At 41.6% G+C, this 20,398-nt stretch overlaps 1 protein-coding gene across 1 annotated transcript; it reads right to left on the bottom strand.

Moving 5' to 3' along the window:
- Positions 1–229: 229 nt before the first annotated feature.
- On the bottom strand, positions 230–11,797 carry LOC133328891 (serine/threonine-protein kinase Warts). The gene is made up of 7 exons (XM_061537400.1): positions 11,630–11,797; positions 4,146–6,513; positions 3,954–4,074; positions 3,749–3,864; positions 3,603–3,681; positions 721–916; positions 230–656 (listed from the first exon to the last, which is right to left on the bottom strand). The coding sequence occupies exons 1-7, from the start codon at positions 11,750–11,752 to the stop codon at positions 261–263; spliced, it is 3,399 nt and encodes a 1,132-aa protein (XP_061393384.1). The 5' UTR covers positions 11,753–11,797; the 3' UTR covers positions 230–260.
- Between the last annotated feature and the right edge of the window lie 8,601 nt (positions 11,798–20,398).

Here is a 20,398-nt window from a genome sequence, read left to right as displayed (position 1 = left end):
TTGTTTTGTTCTTTTAACTATAATAATAATAATTAATTCTTGTTTTCATTTTCAAAATATTACCATTGACAATACAACAAATTGTTTTTTCAAAGGCTGTTCTGGCCCCCAACAAAATATATCCACAACAGCAGACAGACAAACGAAAAAAAAACAACTCACTTTAGTTTATTTTTTTCTATTCGTGTAGCATTCATTGATTCACATTCACTCTCTCGCGTTCATTCATGATCATTTCAATTTTTCTCTCTCTCTCTCTCTCATACATACACTGGTGACTGGTCATCCATAACATCAGGATTAAGTTTATCATCAAAGAAACGTCGAAATGTAAATTCAAAGAACCCATGAAACGGTTTATCCGTATCATTGAACTCATCACCGCTCATATTCGAATCGGAACGCAGTTTATCCGGATCGATGGGATCGAAATTCGATGTGTCCGTTGGATGTTCAATCTTTGGAATATATGGAGCGATTTGTCGCCGCATATCGGCAAAATCAACACCCTTAAAGTAATCGTGAGCCTTGACTTCTTCGGCTTTTTTGCCCAAGCGCTTATCGGCCGATGTACAAAGCCGTAAAATTAGATCTTGAGCTTCGGGTAATAGTTTCGCCTGTGGTGGTATATGTAGGGTCTTTTCCCAATTTATAACCTGCAAGAAAAAAACATGTTGATTCAGTAAGGGTTTTGTCGAAAAAAAAACGATTAGCACATACCTTCTGTTGTGTCTCAACGGGTGTATTGGCCAAAAATGGTGGTTGACCCACCAACATTTCATAGAGAATAACACCAACACTCCACCAATCACATAATTGGGTATAACCACTTCGTTCTAAAACTTCGGGTGCAATGTAATTCGGTGTGCCCACCAATGAGTGGGCCAATACTCTTTGATGATCGCGCAATCTCCGCCTGAAATTAAATTAAGAAAAATGTAAATATTAAAATAAAAATACAAAAATCTTTGGCCAGTAAGACTCCACGCGTTTTGTGTACTGGTTAGATGAAACAAGTGTATCTTCATTACTCAAGTCCAGTAATGATGTGGAATTATGAGCGATAGAATAACGCGTTGGTCGAACATTGTGAATTATAAAGACTCCAAGCCTTCTTAAAAATCGCGCACTCTCGAAGCAGACAGAGAACAAAACTGGTCATGGTTAAAATCACCCATGATCAATACATCAGAATACCTCACAAGCAAGTCACCAACCTCATGCTCAAATGCATAAACATTCCCACTCGGTAGGTAAAACAACACCAAGCAGAATTTTTCGATCCCTGTCCACTGAAGGTGGGGGAACACAGGCTGAAAGGGCCCGTCTGGTTGGGATCTCGGGTAGGGAGAACGCAGCAAGGTTGGCTCCTTCCCAGAGCGCGCCAAAGCCGCCAACGGTTTTCACAAGGAAATCCTAGGATTTCTTGTTCAGACAGTTGATGACTGACTTTGGCACCCTTCTGCATGAAGGCACAACCAATCTGACGATCCCCTTGGTCCCACAGACCATGGCCGACCGAAGGGCTCCTTCAAAGAGCAACCAATGACTATCACAGATCCTGCCATGAGGATCAGATTTGTCAATGATTGACACTTGAAGGTCTTCTTCAGCGGCTACCTTGGTCGGTCTGTCATATGGCTTACGCTATCTTTGGCTACAAGCTTTGGAGTTCGCCTTTCCAGAGGAGGTTGATGCCTTCTCTGTACTAAGCTGTTTCTCCGCCGTTTGTTGTCCAGCGACAGCCGCATATGAGTTAGAAGGATCTGCCAGACGAGAAGTCATCGTCTTCTTGGGAGATGGTTGCGGACCTCCGCTCACAGAGCGGATGCGCTTCACAGATTTGCTCTGTGGGGCGATATTTGCTTCCCCAGGTTCCTTGCCTGACTTTCCCTTCTTCCTATTTCGACCACTAGTGGATCCACCCAAAGCTTTAGCTTCACCTTTGTAGGTAGGCGCAGAATCGGGCTTTGAGACGGAGCCCTCCAGATGTTGATCACCCTTATGAGTGACATTTTGTTTCGGGATCCTCTCAATTGCCTTTTTCTGTGCATTCTCACTAGGGTTCGGCTTTGAGCTGGGCTTCAGGTCAGAAGTCGACTTAGCACCATTGTCAGAGACAGTGGGCTTCGCCGATTCTACCACTTTTGTGCGAGTAGTAGGATTCGGGAGGGAGACAGACAACAAAAAATAATAATGAAGAAGAATAAGAATGTACTTAAATACTAGAATCCTCGACAAGTATAGCGCCACTAGCAGGGATGCCTCCACACAGTCGGTCTTCTAGTATCTCAGATGTGTTAGATGGTCCTTAAGGTAAACACGGGAGGTCACATGAGTATTAATTACATTACTCAAAGCAATATACCCTAGACTATGGTAATTAGCCACTGTGGACTGTAGTGATGTGGACAGTAGTGAACTTGACCAATACTGATTTTCATCCAAAAACATAACAGCAATGTTGGATCTCACTGGCCTTAAGCTCAACATTACACATTTTAGCTATATTTAAAAACGGCTCTTGGAGATTGCGAATCGACCTCGGCAATCCATTAATTAAAACGTCAGCTTGGTTAAGACGTCGTTGACGGACACAATTCTCCCTTTCAATGTCAACAAGTTGTCTTCTCAAATCACTTAAGCCGTAATGCATCTTAGCCAAACTCTCCTTACATACAACTAAATTCGCATTGAGTTTCCGAACTGTTTCAGCCAAAATACCTGACTTATTAAAGCATAATACTACACCATAAATTGATTCAACCGCTCATCAAAACAGCAAGTTCATCCATACACTGCTTCATTTGAGAGTCAAAAGCCTCCATGACCAACACCGCAAGCAAGTCTGTCAAATAATTTCTTTACCCCAGAATCATCAGGCACTCTAGCACCACCACTCAATGTACTAATACTTTGTTGTGACTTATCATTCAGAGGAACCGAACATCGATTTTGAACGATGTGGTCGATATTTATACCAAAAGTTGGTGTGCACATATTGCTTGTAGGCTTTTTACATTTGTTGCATGTAAACTTAAAGTTTCTATCAGCCTTAACTTTCTCCACATCATTTGGGATGACAATAATTGGGACAACCTGGGATGTACTCCCCTAGTTATAATTTTCATGCATACTGGGCAATTGTAAGCCTTCGGAGGCGCCAGAGCAGACCATTAAAAACGGCAAACAAAAACAAAACAGCACTTAAAAAGGGCAGCACAGCAATCCACAAACCAAAACCAGCAAAAGTATCAGCAAAGCCAACTGACATCCATCAACTGATCACGAAAAAAAAACTTGTTTTCAAAATCTACGGCTTTGGTGTGTCTCAAAAAAATATTTTTAAAAAATCCAAGCCGTTGGTGGGTTTTGAAAAAATATTAAAAAAATCAATGACCTCCTCCTTTGAAAAATATTCGTAGAAAATGCAGGTCTTTGATAGGGCTGAAAAAATATTTTTAAGAAATCCACGCCTTTTATGGGCTTTGAAAAAATATTAAAAAAATAGGTTTGGAACTCGGAAAAATATTTTTAAATAATCCACGATTCGTTCGACCTCGGAAAAAGTGTTAAAAAATCACCCTTTGATGTGTGCTTACCTCTCCAATACCGTTGGTTTTTGTCCATTATCCGAAAAGTCCTCCCACGGTTCCATCGAATCCTGCCTGGCATGATTACCTAAGTAGTAATAAAATAATAAGTAAAATAAATAAATTGTATATGAATTATAAAAAAAAACAATTACCATTCTCTTGATAATATTTCGAATTATGGGTCCATCGAAAACCAGTGCATAAACCAAAATCGGTTAATTTAATATGGCCATCCCTATCGATTAGTATATTATCGGGTTTTATATCCCTAAGAGAAATACAAAAACAAAAATTAAATAAAATTGCAAATAATGCGCCTCAAAATCAATTTGAGCGGGCACGTGTGTTTTTACTCACCTATGAATAAAGCCCATTTTATGTACACTCTCAACGGCACAGGTTAGCTCGGCTATATAGAAACGGGCCAAAGGTTCCTCAAATATGCCCTTTTTAATTAAGAGCGACATCAAATCACCGCCTAAATAAATGATAGAATTATATTACAACAATTCTTTCAAACATATTCTCACCACCCCTGACTGGACTTACCCGGTATATAGTCCATCACAAAATATAAATTATCCTTATCCTGAAAACTATAGTAGAGTTTTACGACCCAATTATTATCGGCCTCAGCCAAAATATCACGTTCTGCCTTAACATGCGCCACCTGATTCCGTTTCAGGACATCGGCTTTGCGTAACGTTTTCATGGCATACAGGTGGTTGGTAGTGTCGATTTTACGCACCAGCGTCACCTCACCGAATGCACCCACACCGATCGGCTTGATTTTCACGAACATACTCTTGTCCATTTTCGCACGCTTCAGTCGAATATAGTTGCTCTCCTTCTGATTGAGCATTTTGCGCATTTCCACTTGGGTCTGGGTGGAGAGGCCGATTTTCAGCATCTCTTTTTCAAGTTGATTTTTACGGAACGTCCGCTGTTTATAGGATTTGAGAACATTTTCGATGTGTTGTTCCATGTAGAATTTGAAGGCCTGTGGTGAGTATTGACGTATGCGACATTCTTTGCGTTCTTCTTCTTTTTCTTTGGAGACTTTTTTGCGTTCAGGTATGGGTGAGGCGTGTTTGATTTTTTTCACATTTTCGGGAGGACTTGATTTGGCAGCAGCAGCACTGGAGGCAGAGACGGCGGCGGCACCACCTCCTCCTCCGCCGGAAGAGGATGATGCCACCGATTCTCCACCACTGCCAGAATTATTTTGGCTTGGTTTGCTAGGCGGTATGGGGGGTGTTGTGGCTAAATTACTATTCGTTATGGGTGAAAGGTTGTTGTTGCTGTTTGTTGAAGAGGGAGCCGTTCCGCCGCCGCTACCATTCGTTGATCGTGATTCCATAATATTGTTGTTCGTACTGTTGCCGACCACTTCGTGTGGCGAAGACGAAGGCAACGGATGTGGAGGCGGTGGTGCACTAACTGCTGATCGTGTACTCTGATAGGGTGGTGGCGGCGGCAGTTGCCGACCACCTCCCACCACCGGCACTACGGCTGGCGGCTTCTGTTGTTGAGCTGCAGCAGCAGCTATCACCGCCGCTGCCCTCAACTGAGCCTGAATCTGCTGTTGATGCTGTAGGGCGGCGGCCTGCTGCTGATGATGCTGTTGCTGGTGATGCTGGGCAGCCTTGGCCTGCATACTTTTGGCATACGAAGGCGGTTCGGCACATGGCGACTTGGTCATAACTGTGCCGTTCAGCGCATTGGCAATTAGGGGAGGAGTTGTGGGTGTTGGCGGTGTCGATTTACTAACTACCGGATGTGTGGTTGGTACGCCACCGGCCAGTAGCGGTGATTGTTGCTGCTGCTGTTGTTGTTGTACCACAGCGGGGCTCTTTTGTGGATATGATGGCGGTGCTGGAAGTATATGGACTGGAGAGTTGCAGGCCGATGCTGTGACCGGTGATTGGGGTGCCACCGCTGTCTGTAGGACCGGCTTCTGCACTTGGGTTGACTTGACACTTTGCATAATTATCGGCTGCTGGGTTCTTGTCGGATAGACACGAGGCTGTGGTCGCGCCACTGATGATGATGGCTGCATAGGCGGTGGTGGAAGAATTGCACTGTTTGTTACCGTTATGGGGCTGGGCGAACCCGCCGACGTTGCCGAATAAATACCACTACTGGGCGATTTGCGATAATCCGACTGAGACTGTGTAGGAGATTGCCGGGATTGTATTGAGGCATTGTAACTGGGTGGCGGCGCTGATGTGGGCACAACTACTCCGCCGCTAGTTAGGGGATAGGGCGGTGGTGGTTCCACAGCATTGCCGCCTCCAGCCTGATACAAACTCAACGCCTTCATTTGTTGCGTCAGCTGCTGCTGGGCCTTAATACCGTTTTGTGGTATTACCGGCGAGGTGCCGCGTGTCGGATTCGGTGTTATGGCTGCAGGACGGGTGGTGGCCGGCGAACGACGCTTGTAAATTTGATTTGATGATGGTGGTGGCGGCGGTGGTGTCGCCGAACTGCCACTGGTTGGATTTCGAGGTGGAGGTGCGGGCGGTGCAGCATCGCTAAAATTTGACGGTGATGGTGAATATTGACCAGTGCTGGCACGACTGGCACACATTACTTGCTGGTGTGAGTGTGGGCTGTCGGAACGTGAACTACCCGCCCCTGAATCCAATGCCGGACTGCAGCGTAAATAATTCGTAATGGGCATTTCACGTTCGATGCTCGCTTTGCGTATGAGTTTGGGTGGTACAATGGACGGGGGCATTACTTTTGGCACATGTCCATTGAGCTGGGCTGCTGTCGGTAGTGGTGGTGGTAGGGCAGGTGATGATGAGCTGACCGATGGCGGTGGTGGCTCCATCGGTGGTTTGATGCCATGATGGTATTCGGGGGCATCGGATCGGCCGTTGACAGCGGTAGTATATCGTGGGTGATTGAAATTCTGTGGAAAGACGAATAAGAAGATGAAAATATGTATATGTTGGGAAATAATAAAAAAATAATAGATACGTAAACAAGAGATGTAAGGTTAGGTTTTATATTGATTGCCCTTAAAAAATATTGCAGAGCTTTTGAACCTTGGATATAGTTAAAGAATAATGAACCTTAAATCTCATAGTCTTTGTAAAATAAATAAAAACCAGTAAGGAAAGTAGTAAAGTCGGACGGGGCCGACTATATGATACCCTTCACCACTATGTGTATATTAAACAGGACTATTAACATGAAATTGGATGAAATAAAATATGTGATATTTATCTAAATGTGAATCTACCTAGATCTATCCATAAACATGTCATTCGTTTGTTACAATGGGACAAAAGTATGTAAATCGACTTCAAACAAATATAAATAGGTCATCTGTTGTCCTATGTCTGTACTTCTAGAAAACGCAACTAAGTAATTCTATGCTCAATTTTATACGTTGTGCAAAATTTGATGTCAATCTGACTAACATGAGGAGTTTGATGTCCAATTTACTTGAAATCGGGCGAAAATATATATGGAAGCTCTATCCAAATATTAAGCGATTTCAAACAAACTTGTCACAGCTTAGGTTATACTAATTTCAGAACGTTTTGTTCCTATCAGCCTATTGGTTCCTTGGTGCGTCAATTACCTTAAATCGATTTATAATAAAAGGGAGCTATATCTAAATCCGGACCGATTTTCTCGAAACTTGGCAGACATCACTCTAGGCTCATTTCAGTACGTTATGCCAAATTTCGTGCAAATCGAAGGAAACATAGGGACTTTGGTGCACCATTTACATAAAATCGGACGAAACTATATATGGGAGCTATATCTAAATCAGGACCGATTTTTACGAAACTTGGCAGACATCATTCTAGGCTCATTTCAGTACGTTATGCCAAATTTCGTGCAAATCGAAGGATATATAGGGACTTTGGTGCACCATTTACATGTAATCGGACGACACTATATATGGGAGCTATATCTAAATCTGGAGCGATTTTCACGAAACTTGGTAGACATCATTCTAGGCTCTATTCGGTACGTTATCCAAATTTCGTGCAAATCGAATTATATATAGGGACTTTGGGGCACCATTTCCCATATATATGGGAGCTATATCTAAATCTGGACCGATTTTCACGAAACTTGGCAGACATCATTCTAGGCTCAATTCAGTACGTTATGCCAAATTTCGTGCAACTCGAAAGATATATAGGGACTTTGGTGCACCATTTACATGAAATCGTACGAAACTAAATATGGGAGCTATATCTAAATCTGGACCGATTTTCTCGAAACTTGGCAGACATCACTCTAGGCTTAATTCAATACGTTATGCCAAAGTTCGTGCAAATCGAATCATATATAGGGATTTTGGAGCACCATTTACATGAAATCGGACGAAACTATATATGGGAGCTATATCTAAATCTGGACCGATTTTCACGAAACTTGGCAGACATCATTCTAGGCTCAATTTAGTACGTTATGCCAAATTTCGGGCAAATCGAAAGATATATAGGGACTTTGGGGCACCATTTACATGAAATCGGACGAAACTATATATGGGAGCTATATCTAAATCTGGACCGATTTTCTCGAAACTTGGCAGACATCACTCTAGGCTTAATTCAATACGTTGTGCCAAATTTCGGGCAAATCGAAAGATATATAGGGACTTTGGGGCTCCATTTACATGAAATCGGACGAAACTATATATGGGAGCTATATCTAAATCTGGACCGATTTTCACGAAACTTGGCAGACATCATTCTTGACCTAAATGATTAGGCTGTACCAAATTTCGTGCAAATCGGAAGATATATAGGGACCGTTTACATTAAATCGGTTAAATATATATATGGGAGCTATGAACCGATTTTTCCCAATTTCAATAGGGTTCGTCCTTGGGCCGAATAAGTGACCTATGCCAAATTTCATCCAATTCGGATCATAAATGCGACCTGTACTTTGTTTACAATTTAACATGCACAGACAGACAGACGGACGGACGGACATGCATAAATCGACTTAGAAAGTGATTCTATACATATTCTCAAAAGGAACCATGTGTCTATCTCGTTTCCTTTTGCCTGTTACAAACATATGCACAAAGACATAATACCTTGTACCACAGTGTGGTGAAGGGTATAAATAGGCTGATATAAAAACTTTTAAAAGAAATATGCTTCGAGCTTTGATAGTCCTTGTGAAGAATATTTAAAGAAGCAAGGATTTGTCGACTGCTAGTCCTTCATACCTTTTGCAGGTATGAAGGTTGTGAATACCTGACGTCTTTTCTGACGACAAAGATGAGGCCGTCCTGCACGATTCAAAACCAATGACCGGAAACTTTACCAACGTGTAAAACACCAAACCGAAGGCTTTGGTGCAGGCGCATTCTCCTGTAGTGATAAAGAACGAAACCTGGTGACAGGCAGCGTGCCGAGGATGTAGAAGGAGCATTTTGAAAAACTTCTGGTATTAAATAGTGATGGTGAAGAAGATACCCCAGAACCAATTAAAGATGACGGTATAGATTTATTTACCAGTTAACGGTTCATGCAGAAGAGGAAGGCCACGAATCCGATGGAAAGACGAGCAATCATTTTGCTCGTGTTCTTTCGCAGAGATACAAGATCATTCGGTTCATGCAGAAGAGGAAGGCCACGAATTTTGCTCGTGTTCTTTCGCAGAGATACAAGATCATTCGTCCACCAAACCGGTTGTGATTTTGCACCCTGGATAGGTGGCCATAATTTCTTTTTATACTACCGCCGATGGATTTTGGGTACTTCGATATTATTTTCCGAAATCTTGCAGCTTCAAAATCTTGCAGATTCCTTAACTCCCTTTATCGACGCACTAAAGCACATATCCAAGGACTCTCCTTTAGCTTTCTTAATCTCACTTTTGTACGCCTTCCAATTGTTGCTTTGTTATAGGATTTCCTTGTGTCCCTTCGTAGAAATGCAAGGCCTTTTCCAAACCGACTGTGATTTTTTCTGGATGGGTATGTATCAGCGCCCGAAGGTGGTATTTCCATAAAAATCCTCTTCTCCTCTCAATAATGGCATTTTTTTACACACATGCACACAATTGGGATTGTTCGTCATCGTTTGTGTTTAAAATTGATTGCCCAATTGACCGTTACAACTTTTTGATATGCATTTTCGGAAGGGGTATCGTCGCTACTATGCCGATATTTACATGAAGTTCTAACCTATTTTGAATTTGCACAGTCGCCTGACTTAAGGGCGGTATTTTCCTGAAGCTCAACCCTATTTTAAATTTGCACAGTGGCCCAATTTAAATTCCATACATATAGAAAAAAATAGGTTAGGCGCCCTGTAGGAAAAGGTCGAAGGTTACGGTTTCGGAAAGGGTATCGAAAATCCTAATGTGAAGATATTTTCCTGAATCTCAAACCTATTTTGAATTTGCACAGAGGCCTCATTTAAATTCCATACATATAGGAAAATAAGTTAGGCCCCACTGTAGGCAAACGGCTATGGTTAAAACTTTTTTGTAGGTATTTTCGGAATGGGTATCGAAAATGCTACTATCGTGCACATTGACCAGACTTAAATTCGATATAAAGGGAAAATAGGTTAGGTCTCACTGTAGGAAAACGGAAAGGGTTACATCTGTTTGGTATGCATTTTTGGAAGGGGCATCGAAAACGTTAATATGCCGATATTTTCCTGAAGCTCAAACCTATTTTAAATTTCAACAGTGACTTGATTTTAATTCCATATAAAGGGAAAATAGGTGTATCAATTTCAAAAAGATGTAATCCTAAAAAATATTGTAAAGAAATGTCAATATTTTCTTCCTACACACAGACAAACAATAGTTTGAAACAAAAAACTGGTTCAAAATTCAAATTAAGAACTTTTTAATGTCCCTAAAACTTTTTCGTATACATCTTCGGAATGGGTATCGAAAATGCTACTAGGACTCTACTTTCCTGAAGCTCAAACCTTTTTTGAATTTCCACCGTGACTTGATTGTAATTCCATATAAAGGAAAAATAGGTTAGGTTTCACCGTACGAAAACGGAAAGGGTTACCAAATGTTTGATATGCATTTTCGGAAAGGGCATCGAAAATTCTACTAAGCCGATATGTTCCTGAAGCTCAAACCTATTTTGAATTTCCACACTGATTTGACTTTAATTCCATATATAGTAAAAATAGGTTAGGTCCCATGGTGGGAAAACGGCGATGGCTAAAACTTTTTCTTATGCATTTTCGGGACGGGCATCGAAAACGCTTCTAGTTAATCTATAACATAAAGTAGCTGCTAAATAATGAATTTTCGAATTTCCCGGAGAATGTCAGATTGGACTTTTTTTGGAGGAAGCCACAGGTTCATGCGCAATTTCAGTAAGTACAAAAAATCTCCATAGCATATGTGTATCGGCATTTGAAGGTGGTATTCCTATAAAAATCCTCTTCTCCTCTCTATAATAATTTCTTTACACACACATACAAATATACATTCTAATTTCGCGTATAAATACTTTTGAGTGTTGATGGATAATATTCATATCATCGGCATTGCCATCATCATGATCATTGATGCTATTTTATATTAAACGTAATGGGGGGTTGGAGGTGGTTGTGGCTACTTCTGGCTGCCCCCACACCTGTGCGTTCATTTGAAAATTTCTTTAGAAAAAATGGCAATAAATTATTTTACTTAAATTCCATTAGGTGTGAAAATCATCATCAGTGGCCTGTAGCCACTTTTTGATATTTTGCACATTTGAAAATACAAAAAAAAAATAGCCTCGTCATTAATTCGCCGCTATAACGTTTAACCCAACCAAAGCCAATTAACGACATGCCATTTTTTATTGTGTCAATCAATTTTTAAGTGATGAATCTAGAACGCACAGCACACAATGTCAGTGGATTATTGGGTGAATTTTAGTAGCATTACAGGGGGGATTACGTTCTTCAGAATGTGTCTTAGCAAGGCAAACGAAATTGTTTTGAAGGGGGAAAGGGAGAGAGAGAGGCATTTGCGGGCCTTAAATAAAATATAAATCCACCCTCGCTGCTTCTGCTGCTTACCTGTACTCCTCCTCCATTATCCTTTTGAACTTGAAATCTGGTCAAGTCCTGTTTGATGGTCTCTAGGGCTTCAGCTGTGTATTTATTTTTGGGGCGAACACTTTTTCCGCCCGCTTGATGCATTCTTGCAATATTTAGCACTCATATCACAATCAATGAAATTTTGTTGAAAACAATTCGGTTTCGCTTTTGTTTTCTTCGTTTTTTTTTTCTTCGCTTCTTGTTGGAGGCGCGTAGGTTGCACTTCAAGCTTGATTGGTAATTATTTTCAAGGTATGTATTTTTTGTTGTTGTTTTTGTTTTTCTTTCATTTACATATTTCTTTTAATATGCAAATTGGGGTTTGGAAACATACGCAGAGGCACTTGGTGTGGTATGCGGATTTTTTTTTTTTTTTTTTTGTGTTTTCTTGTTTTTGTTGCTGTTTTTTGTTATTTGGTCATCATATTGCACTATGATCTGAAACGAAAAGAAAAAAGGAGCAACATATTATTAAAACTGAAATAGTAGTGGGGAAAAATTGAGAAGGCTTTGTAGACAAATAATGCAACAAGTACCAAATAGACGCTGATAATGAGATGAATCTTTAAAATATCCACGCCTTGTATTGGTCCTTGAAAAAATATTCTTTAAAAAACCACGCTTTGACAATCTTTTAGAAAATTGTTGTTTAAAAAAACCACGCTTTGAAAATCTCTTAGAAAATTTTGGTTTAAAAAATCCACGCCTTGGATAGCGCTTGAAAAAAAATATTCTTTAAAAAATCTACGCATAGGATAGCCCTTGAAAAAAAATATTCTTTAAAAATCCACCTTGGTTAGACCTTGAAAATATTGTTATAGATCTGATCTGATCTGGCCCAAAACGAAGGTTCCGACGACCAATTTTGCCGTTCAGGAAGAGGTCCTTTATGTATTTATCTACTAGCAACCAATTATCATCGCTGATATACCCGTCACGGCTAACTCAATCCATGATCCCCAATCGCGTAGGCTTCCTGCTTCGAAAAGGCTGGTTCGGCTTTCACTTCATCCATACTGCTCCTCTTGGCAGGATTCTCCATTAAAGTGACTGACGGTTTCCATTCAAGTGACTGATAGTTTGACGTGCATCAATCGACTGCGTGGGTCTCTTTGCACAACGACTACCAGCTTGCTAGCTCCCCAAAGTGAAACAATGTTGTTAATTGTACCCATGTGTCGGAATTCCGACGATTACTTAGTTCTGCAATTAACAACTCTGGCCGAACCGAGAGTTCCGACGATCAACTTCGTTGTTCAGGAAGTTCAGGAAGTCCTAGGAACCACTGATCTTCGCTGCTGATACACCCGAAGTCAGGGTCAGCTCGATTCATGATCGCCACTCGCAGATTTTCCGGTATCCAAGGTTGAGCAACAGGGTGCTAGTCGCGGGCATCGGTTTCTTGGCTTCAAGCTTCAAAACGTCTGCTCTTGGCAGGATTCTCCATTGAAATGACCAACGCTTTCGAAACAGTTTGCCGTGCATCTAACGACTGCGTGGGTCTCGTTGCAAGAAGTTTCTGCTCATCCGAGAACCTACTTCGATCCCCAGAGTTGCAGCTGTCGCAGTGGTTGGCGCAGCTGTCGCGAGCACTTGCTTCGTATTCGCTACTTTTGGTTTAACAAATCGAATATCCAGCAAGAACCAATTGGATTATGGTTTTGGAGATTTAGCAGTGGGCGGATTGTCAGTTTGGTTTCTGGATACCTTTCTACGGGCTCTACTTCGGGCTGACTTAGACATTAGCTTGCCCTCCTTGCTCAGAGATTCCTTGCGCTGTGGTCCACGAGAAATAGGTCCTCAGAAGAGCAGCATCCACTTGCAGCAACAACTAATCGATTATCCAGCAACAACCAATTGGATTTGGGTTTTGGAGATTTAGCAGTAGGCGAATTGTCAGTGTGGTTTCCGGATACCTTTCTACGGGCTCTACTTCAGGCTGTCTTGAACATTAGCTTGCCCTCCTTGCTCAGAGATTAATTGGAGGGTGCTGAGTGATCACAAGTCCTACCCATCATCGTCCTGGTTGTGCCAGACTACTCACAGTCTTCGCCTCTTTTCGAAGCGATTCTGTGGTCGAATTCACACATCAATTTTTTTTTAATACGGAAGACCCTAGCATTGCAATTCGAATAGTTCCGAGAAAATTTCCAGATTAATTTGAGGTTCCTCTTAATCAGAAGGAATTCCTTGTCGGTTATAGAATCCTTGTCCCGTTCAATAAATTGGCCTTTAGTTAGGAGGTTGAAGAAGTTAATTGTTCCACGGTGTTTTACTGCTTTTTGAAGAGTAGGAAACGGGGAAGTCTCGGAGAAAATAACCGATTACCTATAAATCCAGGTCTGACGTGGCGACCCTAAATATTCACTTCACTGGGTTAGGTCCCCCGTAGGAAAACTGCGATGATTAAAACATTTTCGTTTGCATTTTCGGAAAAGGCGTCGAAAATGCTACTAGGCCGATATGTTCCTTAAGCTCTAGCTTATTTTGAATCTGCACAGTGGCCTAGATGAAATTCCATGTAAAGGGAAAATAGTTTAGGTCCCACTGTAGGAAAACGGAAAGGGTTACAACTGTTTGGTATGCATTTTTGGAAAGGGCATCTAAAATGCTATTAGGCCGATATTTTCCTGAAGCTCTAACCTATTTTGAATTTCAATATTGACCTGACTTAAATTCCATATTAAGGGAAAAAAGATTAGACCCCAAAATAGACTTGACTTGTACAATTGAATAGATGTTGTGTGTGTGTGTCGTGAGGACTTTGCTGACAGGAGGGACACCTATTTAGGGTTAAGGGGACAATGCGCTCTCGGTACGAGTTAAGAACATTGCTGTATGAATTGAACTGCTGTATGAAGGGAAAATAGGTTAGGTCCCACAATAGACTTGTAGGCTTGAAGGGACAATTGAATATATGGTGTGTGTAGTGAGGTCTTTGCTGGCAGGAGGTACACGGGTTTGCCTAGGAAGAAGCCTCTCAATCTGCGAAGTTGCAGGAGAATATTGGAGTAGGACTTTGTTGTATCTGTAGTCATTTTGTGGCTTCGGAGACCGCTAGTTGATGCCAGAATAGAACGGGTTTGCCTAGGAAGAAGCCTCTCTCTCTCCGAAATTGCAGGAGGATGTTACTTTGTTGTATGTATAGCCATTTATGGTTTCGGAGACTGCCAGTTGATGCGTGGATTTCATCGCGTTCGCTATCGACAATCTGTTGACGTCCGATGGAATGACGTCTTGGATACCAACACGATACGGCAGATAGCAGGCTACCAGGAACTGTACACATTATATTGCTTGACTGACAGCATCCTGGTCTCCCCATGGAGGTGATCGATGCTCGTCATCTGGACACAGCCGGATGAAATTCGGAGTACATTATTTTGAGTTGTTTGCAAGGTTCTCCATTGTGTGTCGCTAAGCGAAGAAGTCCAGACTGGGGGCAGCATAATTAAGGATGGAAGACCTATGGCCTTATATGCCGTTACCAAAGTTTCTTTATCCTTGCCTAGGAGTTGTCAGCCCAAGCTTTCAGAACTTTATTCCTAGCTTTCACCTTCTGGTTGATGTAATTGGAATGCGAGAAGAAATGAAGCAGGAATATGGACGGGTGGGGCTCGCGCCTTCCTTCAATGGAAATGTCAGGTTCTAAATTGACTTCTCACGTCCATACTTGATAGATGTAGGTGTCGCGAGTTTGGAGAAATGAAGTAGAGGCCACCCGATGTATTTTCGGTCGTAGTATTATGCCAAATAATATATTGACTTCTCGTGTCCCGAAAATGTGGACTGGATATTGGCTTGCAAAAATTATAGATTTGCAGGTGATTCATTTTAGGTGTCATTTCTTAGGAGGGAAATTCAAATTTCCTATTTTCCTAAATGTTGTGGTAGCAGAGTCTCTTAAAAGATTCTCCTTGCAAATAACCCTAGTGTCCCAATGAATAATCTAAACGCATTTACCAAGTGTGTATGTGCAGAGAGAGAGAGAACTATATGTATATTGTTGTAATATTATTATCATCATCATTCGTTAGTTGTTGTTTGGTTGCAATGCAATTTACAGCATTGTAACAACATCAACAACCATACCTACATATCCATCATCAATCTAGTGCTAACAAAGTATGTGTGGTTGTCGTTCGATCGGTTGGACAATTCAGTCGCCCGAGCTAGGCAGCCAGCTAGCCAGTCAGCCAACACAACCTACAGCCTAGTCGGTTTTTTTTTTTGTCGATCAATCCGAAACGAATAGTATTCGTAGTAGTCACTGATGTTGTTGTGCTGTGTTATGTATTTTGTATGTGTACCTGCCTGGCTAGCTGGCTGGCTGCCTCCTTGTCCGTCACTTGGGCCCGCGGCATGTATCTACTTCTTAGTCGGATTGCATGCTGGAATGTGAATGGAATTCCAAATATTTCATCGTTTTACAGAACGAAAAAAACGCAGGCACAGCAGCAGAGACGATCAATTTTTGTTGTTGGTTGTATCATATATATATATATATATACGAGTGGAGGTAAGGAGGTAAATAGAGTATACCAAGATATATTGGCTGGAATACTACAACAAAACAACAACAAATAACATTGTTCCGACAACGAAAAAGAAACAAAAAAAAGCACGAAGGTACACACATGTGTGGACAACAAGTATGCGCATAACACATAGTATGTGTCCTCCACACTCAGATAGGTCTCTGGCAGCACCACTAGCACAGCTGTGTGTTTGTCTTATTAGATGATGATGTTAATGGTGGCGCAGCGGCTACAGCAGCAACACATTTCCACATAACCTGATAATAACATATAAAAAAAACTGATACTCTATATTACACTTGCATCTTCTTCTTCTATACAGTGACTCAGAAATTTTGAATGGAGGCAGGGGAGAATATAATATATTTTTTTCGAATCTGTAAAAAATTCCATATAAAGGGAGAATAGATAGGGTCTCACTGGAGGAAAACTGCGAGGGTTAAAAGGGTTTTGTTGTGCATTTTCGGAAGGACATCGGAAATGCTTCTAGGCGAATATTTTCCAGAAGCTCTAAACTATTTTGAATTTCCACATTAAGGGAAAATAGGTTGAGTCCCACTGTTGGAAAACGGAGAGGGCTAAAACTTTTTGTTATGTATTTTCGGAAAGGGCATCGAAAATGGCTCTGGTCGAATATTTTGTTAAAGCTCAAACTTATTTTAAATTCCACATAAAGGGAAAATAGGTAAGGTCGCACTGCAGGAAAACGGGAAGAGTCACTACTTTTTGGTATGCATTTTCAGAAAGGGCATCAAAAAGCTTCTAGGCTAATATTTTCTAGAATCTCTAACCTATTTTGAATTTCCACATTAACGGAATATTGGTTAGGTCCCAAAGAAGGAAAATTGTATCTGGTCGAATGTTTTTTTAAATCTCCAACCTATTTTGAATTTCCACAATGGCTTGACATAAATTTAATATGCAGGGAAAATAGATTAGGTCCCACTGTAGGAAAACGGAAAGGGTTACAACTGTTTAATATGCATTTTCGGAAAGGGCATCGAAAATGTCCCTGGTCGAATATCTTATTGAAGCTCCAACCTATATTGAATTTCCACAATGGCCTGATTTAAATTCCATATGAAGGGAAAATAGGTTAGGGCCCACTGTACGAAAACGGAAAGGGTTACAAATATACGATATGCATTTTCGGAAAAGGCATCGATAATGGTACTAGGTCAATATTTTCCTGAACCTCCAAGCTATTTTGAATTCCCACAGAAGCCTGATTTAATTTCTATATAAAGGTAAAAAAAGGTTATGTCCCACTGTAGGAGAACTACTTTTTGTAGATTAGGAAACGGGGAGAGTCTCGCAGGAAACCTAGGACTGACGAGGCGAGCATGGCCCCTTAAATATTCATTTCTCAGGTCTTTGGTCACTTCCTACCTACTAAGTGACCTCCCCAACCCTTTGTGCCGAGCACTGTTTTCCTTTTTTTAGGGCTTAGCTGTGGAGCCCATACCATGGTAAAACGCTGTTCAAAAATATGTATCCGACATTGCCTCTTTTTTCTTCAAATTATACAAATATTATGGATTGACTGAGTTGGCAGCCTGAGTCTCGAACTCGTCAAGGTCAGTCAGATTCCAATATATTTCCCCAAACGATGACGACCAATGTCAATACACCGGGGACCCTTCTGTTTTTCCAAAACCCATTACTATCGACTATGTTAACGCAAGCCTGGGAGGAAATTATATTTTCTTCTCAAACTAATTGAGGAAATTGGCTCCTTCCGCCTCAGAAGAACGAGGTAGACAACGCAAGCCTGGAGAGGTAGGTAAACAGATTTTCTCCTTCAAAAAAAAAAGAAGAAATCGGCTCCTTACGGCTTAGTCAGAAGAGTATCACGGCTAATCTCTGGAACGATGGATATCCTTGACTCGTTCAAATCCTTGTCTCATCCAAATCAAGGTGAGTCTTCCATGATGATGAAAACGAAAGCAATCCCTGGCGAGGATGAAGACAACGCAAGCCTGGAGAGGTAGGTAAACAGATTTTCTCCTTGAAAAAAAATGAAGAAATCGGCTCCTTACGGCTTAGTCAGAAGAGTATCACGGCTAATCTCTGGAACGATGGATATCCTTGACTCGTTCAAATCCTTGTCTTATCCAAATCAAGGTGAGTCTTCCATGAAGATGTAAACGAAAGCAATCCCTGGCGAGGATGAAGATCCCTATTCCATCTCGAGACTTTTAAGACAACAGGCCTTTAAACGATTATCAGCACAAGAAACAACGTCTTTGATAACGTCCTTCATTTCTCTTCGCATTCCAATTACTTCAACCAGAAGGTGAAAGCTAGGAATAAAGTTCTGAAAGCTTTGGCTGGCAGCGCCTGGGTCAAGGATAAAGAAACGTTGGTAACGACTTATAAGGCCATAGGTCGTTCCATCCTTAATTATGCTGCCCCCAGTCTGGACTTCTTTCCTTAGTGACACACAATGGATATCATTGCTAACAACCCAAAATAATGCACTCCGAATTGCAACCGGCTGTGTCCAGATGACGAGCGTCAATCACCTCCATGAGGAGACCAGGATGCTGTCAGTCAAGCAACATAATTTTGTGTTGTTGACTAGACAGTTCCCGCTGGCTTGATAGCAGATCCACCTCCGCGACGCATCCGCCAGGACTGCAGGCGTGATGGCATCCAAGACCTCGTTCCGTCCATCAACTGGCTGTCTCCGAAGCCATAAATGGCTACAGATACAAAAAAGACTACAGATACTAATGACCGGATACAGCAATGTTCTCAACTCGTATCGAGAGTGCATTGTTCTAAAAAGGTATCCCAGAACCCTAAAAAGGTGTCCCTCCTGCCAGCGAAGTCCTCACGATGCACACCATCTATTCAATTGTCCGTCCGAGCCTACAAGTCTATTGCCTATAGTCTTATGGCTAAAGCCAAAAGAGGTGACACAATTTCTCTTCCAATCCGATTTCCTCCAAAGGAACGAAGGTGATGGTCCAGAACGATGGTGGCTGGGACTTGTCATTCAGCACCCTCTAAGGGATCTCTGAGTGTTGAAAAGACCCCAACACTATCCTCTACTGCGAAAAAAGGCAAGGTAGTGTCGAAATCCCTCCCTCTAAACTAATCAACAAACCTGCCAATCCGCATACAGCCAAAACCCAAATCTAGGGGTATAACAATTGATCAGTTGTTGCTGGGTAAACCAAAAGTGGCGAATACGAAGCTCCTCGAGGCAGCTGCGTTAACCTTTGCTTTCGCTGCAACTCTGGGGAGACACAACCAATGATTGTGAAGAGAATGAGACACAACCAATGACTGTGAAGAGAATGAGGTCCTTGGATGAGCAGCAATCTGTTGCAAAGGCCCATAAACCGACACCGGTGTCTAACGACCCTGCTGCTCAACCTAGGATACAGGAAAATCTGCAGTTCTCAAGGCAGCGTACTGACAGATCTGAATACTTCCCATTTCCTAGCACTAGTAATCGCAGACCAAATTTTTACCGCATACCTTGCCACTGACCGATCGACCTATCGCTTTGTAAGAGGTCAACAAAGTTGGAACAACTCTAGTTTAGTAAAAACGATCAAATTTTTCTGAAATTTTTTCCAGAGGTAGGTATTTTTACCCTAATTATGGGGATATCTTTTTTTCTTGGGGGACGTACCCGGTTACCCGGTTATTTGACCCGGAAGTTCGGGTACGGGTACCCGGTTATATCCGGTTCTACGGATCCGGTTAATATAATATGGGTATCATTTTAAAGGTTATAAAAATACCTTTCCATTGAGTGGTAATATGATGGGGTCATCTCAAACCATTTTGGGGATATAGTCAAAAAACTGGGTTTTGGTCCCCGATTTTTTTGAAAAACTCCCTAAAAGTCGAACTTAGGTCCATCATAGTCCCTCTCCAAACAGGACCCAAATGATAGACCACAATTTGCCCTTTCCAAAATGGTGCGATATGTGGCTGTATCTGTTGTGGATCAAAAGATATGGGCCTTAGAACCCTATAAAACAAGGAAAATCTTTCTACATGACAGAATCTCCTTTTAAATAGCATGGTGTTTTTTGGGTGACCGGCCTTCGGCCGGGGATTTAAGACTTTCTCCTATGGACAGATGCCAACACCGGCTAACGCGGCAGAAACTCCTTCTAAATAGAATATTTTTTTGTGTAGCCGGCCTTCGGCCGGGTATTTAAGACTTTCTCCTATGGACAGATACCAA

Source organism: Musca vetustissima, unplaced genomic scaffold (genome assembly GCF_032173495.1).
Source record: "Musca vetustissima isolate MV318-11 ecotype Yass unplaced genomic scaffold, APGP_CSIRO_Mvet_v1 utg14752, whole genome shotgun sequence".
NCBI lineage: Eukaryota > Metazoa > Arthropoda > Insecta > Diptera > Muscidae > Musca > Musca vetustissima.
Note: the sequence above shows the minus strand (reverse complement) of the source record. Positions and strands in the feature narration are given on the sequence as shown.

Bases quoted from the DNA above. Each gene is read 5' to 3' on its own strand.
- LOC133328891 (XM_061537400.1), bottom strand. From the start codon at position 11,752: ATGCATCAAGCGGGCGGAAAAAGTGTTCGCCCCAAAAATAAATACACA. The intron at 3,865-3,953 runs GTGAGTAAAAAC...TATTTCTCTTAG, and splicing joins AAAATGGGCTTTATTCATAG to GGATATAAAACCCGATAATA. The intron at 917-3,602 runs GTAAGCACACAT...ATTTAATTTCAG, and splicing joins AAACCAACGGTATTGGAGAG to GCGGAGATTGCGCGATCATC.